Source organism: Aplysia californica, unplaced genomic scaffold, assembly GCF_000002075.1.
Source record: "Aplysia californica isolate F4 #8 unplaced genomic scaffold, AplCal3.0 scaffold00394, whole genome shotgun sequence".
NCBI classification, from domain to species: domain Eukaryota; kingdom Metazoa; phylum Mollusca; class Gastropoda; order Aplysiida; family Aplysiidae; genus Aplysia; species Aplysia californica.
In genome coordinates this window covers 416,915-426,914 of record NW_004797664.1, presented here as the reverse complement: position 1 = coordinate 426,914, position 10,000 = coordinate 416,915, and the positions used below count along the sequence as shown (strand labels likewise).

Genomic DNA, 10,000 nt, shown 5'->3' with positions numbered 1-10,000 from the left:
TCGAGCAAGAAACTGAAAGTAGATAACTTAAGTCGTTGTACTTTTTCGTATTCTCCGAGTATTTCTACTCAGGTTCCGACAATTATGACGGAAACGCCGACGTCGGCAGTCGGCGGTCGGCACGAAAATGAAAGTGCCGACAAAGCCGACGGGAGAAAAAGGTGGCGGTGGCAGTCGGCCAGGCCTCGCACTACGAACATTGACTAATACAGGTCAGCCTAGCGATAGCATCGGCCGGCTCGCGGGTCGGGGTCGCGATTGTCGGATTTCAGACGATTGTCGGCAAACATGTAGGTCTAAAATAAATTTCATGATAAAGATAATATAAAGCCTAAAAAGTGCTTTTTATTAGCTTTTAAATTGGAAAGCCTAACTGGTGAACATGGTTTCCCCGTCTCTCTCGCGCAGTAGACTTTCCCCAACCTGTTTCTTTATAATGACGTCATGGAATTTTCCACTCGACGCCTGCTAGCCCGACCTACTCAGCGGAATGCCCGAATGCAGTTGAGTCTGGGTGGTGTTTTGCAATGGTATGCAAAATGTGTATGCAACATACATTAACCCCTTCACTGCTACGACGACGTAGTACCTACGTCTCCCTGAACGCGCCTCTGTGTGCTACAGCGACGTGACTACTACGTCCTGCATTATCGCTGTTTTGTTTCGTTCCCTGCTAAAGTCTAATTTGCTTTTATAATATTTAGAGTAGGTTCCCTTGAAAGCTCATTTATTCTACGAGTTAGAAATCCACTGTTCGTGGGAAAATTTCTGCTACTGGCCTAGTTCTAGCGGGAAATAGAAGCGTCCTTTCAGAGTTTTCGTCTGCTCTAGTACGCACCGTATCGAACGCTCAGCTCAGCTAACGAAGATGGCTAACCGTCCGCGGAGAATGCTAACTACACTACAAGCTGTCCAAGAGGTCTACCGCGATCTAGATAGCGGAGATGAAGATTTGGATGATGATGCCAGTCCTAACTGGAACGGACATGATTCTGATGATGTTGATTCCAGTTCTGATCATGATCAAGAACAAGAGGAAGAACAAGCCGATGAGCGCGAAGGTAAACATTCAACAATATGATTCTAGACTAGATCTAGATCTAGATCTACATGTTTATTTTTCCTGACTGTTCTGTTTTGCTCTCACACCTCTTTCCCTTATTTTTTTTGTTTGGGGGGGGGGGGGGGGGGGGGGTGAAACACTGCAGATGATTTTGCCTTCTTATATTATTGTTGTTTGTTTAGATTATGATGTCATTTTTTTTAAGTGACCGTACCGCTACCCTGGCCTCAAGTCTAAAATCCAGAACTGAGTTTATTGAACAATTTGTTCTTATCTTTATAAATTATGCATCTTGTTAGCACTGATAACACTAGCTTTGGCCTATCAGTTTTTTTCTAGAAATCTAGATCTTAGATCTGCCTGGTTACTACTAACCAAGAAGGAAAGTGGTAGATGTTCAGGGGGAAAAAAAGCCATTTATTCTTCTTACAGATGACCGATTGCGAGGAATATTTGTAAAAAAAAAGGGTCTTTCTCATTTCTGAGAGATCAAGATCTAGATCTAGATTCTAGCCTGGTCTGAATGATTCATGCTCACTTATGAAATAAACAAACAATGATAGTAATAACAATGAAATACAGTAAATAATTGTAAGATGATTTATTTTCACCCAGAAACAAGGTTTGAGGATGTCCCCGGTCCTTCTACATCTGCAAGTAGAGGCAGAGGTCGAGGCAGAGGAAGAGGTAGCGGCAGAGGAAGAGGCAGAGGTGCAGGGGGCACAAGGAGAACCACCACAAACACCCGAGAGTGGACCAGAGATGTTGGGAACTTTCGCCCAGTGATTGCAGACTTTACTGCTGCCCCTGGCATAAAAGTTGATGTGAGTAACTTTACCCCCTCCCAGTTCTTCTCCTTGTTTGTGGACGATGATCTACTCCGCTCTTTGGTCATTGAGACCAATCGTTATGCCGAGCAGTACTTGGCTGCGACGCCCTTGAAACAGCACTCTAGGGCTAATCAGTGGCACAATACTGACGTGACAGAGATGAAATGTTTCATCGGTGTGTTTTTATTGATGGGTATGATCAAAAAGCCTGAGATAAATTCATACTGGTGTACTGACCCTCTCTTTACAACCCCTGTCTTCAATGCTGCCTTGTCTAGAGATAGGTTCCTGCTGTTGCTGAAATTTCTCCATTTCAGTGACAACACTAATATGCCCAATGTTCAAGACAGGAATAGGGACAGGTTGTACAAGATCAGACCTGTTCTGAACCATCTCTTCGAAAGGTTCCAACATGTTTACGTTCCAGACCAGAACGTTGCCATTGATGAGTCCCTTATGCTGTGGAAAGGTCGGCTTTTGTTCAAACAATATATACCGCTGAAAAGGGCTCGGTTTGGAATTAAGTCATTTCTTTTGTGTGACGGCAGTGGTTACACATACCGTTTTCGCATCTATGCAGGAAAGGACGAGAGTACTGAGGCCATTGATGAAATGCTGCCAGACGAGTGTGCCACCTTTGGCAGACCTGCCAAAGAGGTTGTCTACCTCATGCTCCCTCTGCTGAACAAGGGGTATAAACTCTTTGTGGACAACTGGTACACTTCTGTGGACCTATTTTCCTTTCTCCACAGCCAACAAACATCAGCTTGTGGCACAATGAGAAAAAACAGGACCGCTCCTCTGCTCAGAGCGCTTCATGTTGAGAAGGGAGCTACTGAAAGCTGTGCCAGTGGCCACCTTCTTGCTCAAAAGTACCACGACAAGAGGGAGGTATACATGTTGACCACATGCCACGAGCCTCAAGGGACCACAGAGAAGCCACCCTCTGTGTTGTCATACAACGTAAACATGGGCTCCGTAGACCGCCATGATCAACTTCTCCAGCCATATGAGGCCACGCGAAAAACACTCAAGTGGTACAAGAAGTTGTTCGTGCGCATGGTTCAAGTGGCAATGCTCAATGCCCACATCCTGTATGAAAAAGCAGGGAATAAGTCAACTTTCCTTGATTTCCAGAAAGATGTTGTTTCTGACTGGATCTTTGGGGATGATGGTGCCCCTAGTGTCACCGATGATCATGCGGTCCGACTGTATGACAGGCACTTCATTGAAGTTCTTCCCCCAACTGAAAAAAAAGTTCATCCCCAAAAGAGGTGCCGTGTCTGCACAAAGAAGGGTTTGCGAAAAGACACTAGGTATTACTGCCCAGACTGCCCGAGTAAGCCAGGCCTCTGTCTGAGTGGGTGCTTCAAGAAGTACCACACAGAGAGGTTTTACTGGCGGAACTAGGAGTGAAGTCCAGTTTCGCTAGTGATTGTAAATAGTTGTGTACATATCTCTGTGCTTTATTTTTTCTGTGGAATTGTGTGTGCATATAAGTGTAGTGTGTTATTATTTCTGTATGGATTACCCTACAAGTTGAATACCAGTTCCAGTCTTCCCTACTAGAGCAAGGTAAGAAAACATTTTTTTCCCTATATTATGCAATCTTCTACTCCTCTCAAAATCTTTTTCCTTCCAATAATCCCCCTGTACATAGTCTACTTGGAAAGACCATTCATTTCTCTACAAGAAAATATATACTTTGTTATACTTTTCACTTCATTCAAGAGCACCAAAGACCAATAAGGGAAGTCACCTATGGTTTCATGCGGTACCTGGAAATTTTTCCAGCATATATGGGAAGTCAAAGTGGGCAGCAGTGAAGGGGTTAATAAAATTTGAAGACAATAAAGGAAAAAGGTTGTCAACCAAGGTTGTGAAAATAAAGAAATAAAAAATTCCACCAAATCTTGTGTAATCTTGTGCTCAAACTTCGGACACAAACAGCACCATAACCAAGTAACCTACGTGTTTTCTTTTTCGCATGCGACTAGTGGACCTCTTTTCTCATTGGCTGCCAAGTTTCACTTTCATCCATTGAGAAACAAGCCCGTACGAGTGAATGAAAATAGGGCACCGTGAGAAAACGGGTCCGGTAAAACAAGCCCGCAGCGCCTATACGGGAGTCCCCGATTTCGGTCACACTCATCGGCGCTACATGATGGGCCTTGCGCCTTGCTACTTTCGGTGTTGGACGATCAAATTGACCAAAACAAAATTTAGTTTAAAAATGATGTAAAAAAACACAAAAGTAAATTAATTTTCTTGTCGTCTACAAAGATGCTATGGCTATTTAACTTTTCGAATCGAGCCGAACTACGCTGGTCGCCATTTTGTTTTGCCCAGAGCCGGAAGTTCTCGCGCTAGGCCACTCCTCTCTCTCTCCACTGCCCACAGACAAAATTGCAAGCTTTAAGGCTTCTAACAGTAGTAACACAAGAGCGCTGGAACGTTTGTTCACGGCATTCACGGCACAGAATTCTACAACAATTCTCAGAATTCTGGTTATCACAGTGAAGAATTCTGTGGTTCAGGGTGAACGCTACTACACTGGTTGGCCTCCTGGCAGGCTATAACGGTGAACGCATACTGGGTGAGAATAGCCAAAACGCTCGCCTGCGCTAATCTCATCTTTACTAAAGACTACTTTTTTACTAAAAGCTTACAACATTAGCCTAGATCTAGATCTAGATCTAGATCTAGGTTTCGACTTCGTTTGTTGAGTTTGATTCCAACAAATTTTACAAAGTACAAAGTAAAGTGAACTCTGTTCAACATATCTAATATCTAGAGTCTAGATCTAGAATTATAGACTAGATCTAGGCCTACAAAAAAGTCAGTATTACCTGATGATAGAAAAGATTTAAAACAAAATGAGACAGGTTGTCGACGCAACGCTTTGTTTGAAATGCCAGTTGTTACACAAACTACCAGCATGCGGCCATTTTGTATTGTTATTTACTGTGGTGGTGCCTCTCCGTTCATAGGAATAGTTAACAGCGCATATTATACAAAAAAGGCCTAGCCCAAATGTAAATGTAATTGATAATCAATTATTAGCTCAAAGATCACATTATAATTTGTTGACTTTCAAACTTAAAATCAACCGTATTACTTCATCGTAGAGTCTGATATTTGAAAAATTTGAATCACGAAATATTTAATAGGCCTATAGGCCACACATTTTTTTAGTGTGTATTTTCAGGTGATATGCGAGAAAAAGACAAAAAAAGCAAGATTGGTTGGTCAACAAAGACATGATACATCTCAACCACAAAAATAATAACATTAAAATACATCATGTATAGATATACATGTATGCTTACATGTACGTGTTCACCGTGTATTATACCACAGGAATCTGTGGAAGAAAATGACACCCCCCCCAAAAAAAAAAAGTTAAGAAAGCCAATAAAGAAACTAGGCCTACATGTATAATAGATCTAGATCTAAAAGACCCACACGTGGCGTCGCGTGAGTTGTGGTGCATGATTGGAAAGTGAGCAAATGGGCAATAGGCTTAGGAGCTACTATTAAGATTTCTGTAGAAAGTCAATTAGAATCTGCAGGGTATCCCGTAATCGACATATATATCAATATTTACAACTGTTTCTAGATGAAACCGCATAAAAGCTACAATAAAGTGAAACAATACTAACAACTCACTATAATAAAGACTATGCACAATCTGAGAGGAAAGCGTAAGAAGGGATTCGAAGACCTAAGATGACATGGAGGCGAGCGGTATCAGCGGAAATTGAAAAAGCGGGGACATCATGGAAACAGATAGAAAAGGATGCTCAGGACAGGCCTCGCTGGAGTAATGTTGTTGATGGCCTGTGCCATACTGGGAGTTAAAAAGAGCAAGAGAGAGAGACAATCTGAGATGATTTAAAGATGTTTAATTACTTCGTGCAGCACCAGGATTTGTAACACAATAGAGGGATACAAAACAGTTTCTATACCCATTCTTCATTGAGTAACGGTAGACTCTACTAGTGTAGTAGATAGGCTCGCCGAAACTTGGATCAAATTTTCAGCTTGCACCAAATTGGTGCTGCGAAGAGCAGTTTCATGCACCTTTCTTCTTGTGCGGGAAGAACGATGCCTAGATTTCTCTAGCCTACAGTGACAAAAATAACTTTGGTGTAAAGATTTTGCTTGCTCCCAGCAGACTCTAGATCTACCGCGACGAGCATAAACCATCCTCGCCGTCTGTCTCTTCACTGGCACAGCCAGCTGGTGAAGGATGGCAAATAGAAGTAGGCCTATCTACTAAGTAGTGGTGTGCGAGTAAGCGAAAAATCTTGGTCGAGTAATGATCGGTTAAATGCAAAATTGTTCGGTTAACCGATGAAATTGACCGAAAAAATTTTTCTCGACCAGGAAATCTAGATCGAGCAGGGGTCAAAAGTCATCGCAGCTGCGCTGTAAGCACGCATTTTTCAGCTGATGTCTGGATCTAAAAACAGCTTTTGGTCTTCGTCGCTTCGCGCGGTATAAAAATAAGAGTCTAGATCTAGTTGTACTAACTTGTAGATCTAGAAGAAGCGTGCAAAGTTAGTTAATTTGTTTAATATGTATTTTTATTGCTCCTTTCGGGAAGATTGAAGAATACCGGACCACTCGTATTATTGCGAGAGAATGGGGGGGGGGGGGGGTGAGGAAGGGATTTGGGGGGGGGGGTGTCTAAGCTTGGCCTACCTGTGTGAGAGAGAAAGTGGATAAAAACTGGGGAAAATCATGGATTCCTAAGGTTGTCGAGACATAGGCAAAAGCTGTCCTAATCCGCCGGTCCGGTAGGCCTATTCTTCAATCTTACCTCCTTTTTTTTGCTTCTTCGCCCAGATCGAGCATATTTTATGAATAGGTTAGGCTAATTCATTGTGCTGGTATTTATTCTATGTGTTTTTCAAGAAAAGTAAAGATCTAGACACAGAAACAAAAATCTGTACAGTAATACAGAATAACAAGTTGCAGATCAAAGTCGAAGCGTTGAAATTAATAATAATAATAATAGATAGCATTTGTATAGCGCATATCCCCGCTCAACAGCAGGCTCTATGCGCTTTAACACTATATTATTACCCCAGCAGACCATAGAACACTCCGAAACATTCTCAGCTTCCCGGGAAGCATACAGTGCGAGCAGCCATTTAAGCGCTCATACACTAACAAACTGACAAGATCTTTCGCTGTCTATAGCCGGGTACCCATTCCCACCTGGGTGAAGTGAGGAAAATTCGTGTAAAGTGCCTTTCCCAAGGACACAACGTCGGGCCCTTGACGGGATTCGAACCCACGACCTTACGGTTGCGAGTCCGAGAGCCTAACCACTAGGCCACCGACGCCACTGTAAATTAATTTAAGTAAAAAGAGGAAAGCATCCAAATTACTAAGATTGAGAATGTGAACAAGTCTAGAGATGGGACGAAATATTCTGGCTTACGAAGTCAGAATGAGAGCAGAGAGAAATGAAGAGGAACTGAAATAAAGACTTGGTTTGTATAGATGCCAGTGGGTCACTGGTTTGCATGATATAAATCAGCTGATCGGACAAAGTAAAAACAACAACAACACTGATCTAGCCTACAGACGATGTGTCTCAAGGTCATGTAGGCCCAGACGTAGATCTAGTAAGCCTACGATTCTGCAGCTGGCATGTTGGACGGGCCTGGGTTTATGGGTTTTAATATGTTTTTATATTGTTGTTGCTGTACTGTCAGTAAATCATTTAGAAAATGGTACCATATATGCTTTTTGAAGAGAACGACCTAGCGCGAAAAGATATGATGAAATGACCCTCATTATAAACCTGGCTAGATCTAAAAATAAAATGTTCCGTTATGAATATTGATAAGTTGACACACTTGTCTCGCTTTCGTGCTGGTGGCGCGAGACATTTGCCAATTTGTTGGTTTTCCAGTCAGGAGCACAGCCATTTCAATGTCTCTTACCCTCAGTGCAGTTTAAAAAAACCGCGACAGTCTAAAAATAAAGAGTGGCTGCTGGGTTTTGACATTCAACAAGATTCCCAATTGTGTATCTGATAGTAAATGTACTCTTGGGCAGCTATTTTATAATTGAAATATACGACTTTATTCTATTTTGATTAATGCTATGACGTTAAAATATGTTTGGCGTTTGTTTGTCAGCAACGAGTAATTTTAGCGTTTGATTGCTGTTTGTTCGAACAAGTTTCATCATTGCCAGTTTGAGGTTTACTCAGGAGCCAGGAGCACCATTATCCCAAAAGCCTAAATAACGAACACAAAACCGCGGCAGTCAACAATTGAAAAGGACACTAGCTTTTGTACTTAATAATGAGCTCCCAGTTTTACTATTATATTAAAAATACATCTTACAGAATTATAACTGTTATTTAATTCTCTTTAAAGCAAGAAGTTTGCCGTATTTAAAAATGAGGCAAAGATAAATATTACGTTTCGCGTTTGTTTGATAGTGACAATTAGTTTTGGCGTTTGATTGATGTTTGTTCGAGGAAGTTTCATAATTGCCTGTTTGAGAGTTACCCAGGAGCACCATCCTCCGGAAAGCCTAAATGGCGAACATAAAAACACGACCGTCAAAAACTGAAAATGATACAGGCTTTTATATTGGATAATTATAACAGATTCTACTATGAGGATAAAAATACATTTTATGAAATCGTAAATGCTTATTGCACTTTGTTAAAAGTTTGAAGTTTGCTGGTTTTCAAAACGATGCAATGACAAAATATGGGTTTCGCGTTTGTTTGATAGCGACAATTAATTTTGGCGTTTGATTGATGTCTTGCTCGGTCAAGAAACCATTTTGGTCGATTTACTCGACCAAGAATCTTGCTCGGTTAATCGAAAAATTTGATCGATCAATTGCACCACTACTACTAAGCCTAGACCACTGACTGGTTTAGAACAATAAGAAAAGAGGGGGGGGGGGGTGAAGGCCAGGGTCAGGTGGAGCGCTTGCACCAATAGCACCAATGGCGCCACGCCACTTATTTTAATTCAGTTTAGATCTAAATCAGAAATACACTAGAGGTGCATTAAGTGCAATCGAGACGGCAATCAGGTGTGCCCAAGTCACAACCCGTTTATTTCATGGTGAATACAAGTGTGTTTTGAAACAAATTTTCACCGAATAATACGCTATTTAAGCTTTATCTACTTATCCACCAATTGACTTACCTAAAAAAAAAAAAACACTAATTGGGGTCGTTTGTTTTCGGTTGTTTTTTTTGTTGTTGTTGTTTTTTAATTAGTGCAGTTTATTGCGGCACACAATTACAGTGTGTGTTCTTAGAATAGGCCATGGTTGCTGGGTTTTTTTGTGTTTTTTTTTTGGGGGGGGGGTTGGTTGTTGTTGTTTTTTTGGTTTTTTAGTTTAACCGCCGCAGTTCCTGTTCTCACGGGTTGGTCAGCTGTACACGTACTATCTCGTTTACATTGCTAGGTCTCTGGTTCCGCCCAGTATTATTATAGTGCAAACTTTAACGAGGAGAGGGAAGCACCCAGTTCGGCTGTCAGGGTCTGGCCTAAAACAATACACCCCCTCCTCCTCCTCGCCCCTTTTCCTTTTCCACCTTCACCCCAGCTAGACTCTAATTTCTATAATATGTAATTAGCATTTAATTATGGCGCAGTTCTTTTCCAGAGCCGTCTGAGTCGGCCATCCACATTATAATACAGGGCGGGCCTTGAGGCCTCGCCACTCGCCTCACATAGCCATTCTCGGTCCACGACACAAGCTTCTATTGTGTCCATTTAGGATGGCACCACCATGTAATATGAATGTTGTTGTGGCAAGGTTAGCAATTTACATTATTTTAAAGAAGAAAAGGAAGAGACGAAAACCTGAGATAGGCCTAAGGCGTAAAAAATGGCTACTCCGTAGAAATACGACACGTTCACATACAAATCTGTTGAAACAACTGACTGATTACTTGCTGGTTTAAACATTAGAGAACTAGATCTAGATCTACCTCCGCATGGATGAGAATAATAATAATATGAATACATGTGTAGATCTAACCTACTACAAACTCCTACAAATGATGGACTCTCTCTCTCTCTCTCTCTCTCTCTCTCTCTCTCTCTCTCTC

At 41.7% G+C, this 10,000-nt stretch overlaps 1 protein-coding gene across 1 annotated transcript in view; it reads right to left on the bottom strand.

Moving 5' to 3' along the window:
* Positions 1-5,201, bottom strand: part of LOC101856113 (microspherule protein 1) — a 30,651-nt gene extending 25,450 nt beyond the window's left edge. The window contains exon 1 of the mRNA XM_005103885.3: positions 4,743-5,201. Coding sequence (XP_005103942.1) covers positions 4,743-4,833 — 91 coding nt within the window. The 5' untranslated portion in view covers positions 4,834-5,201. The remainder of the gene's footprint in view (positions 1-4,742) is intronic.
* Between the last annotated feature and the right edge of the window lie 4,799 nt (positions 5,202-10,000).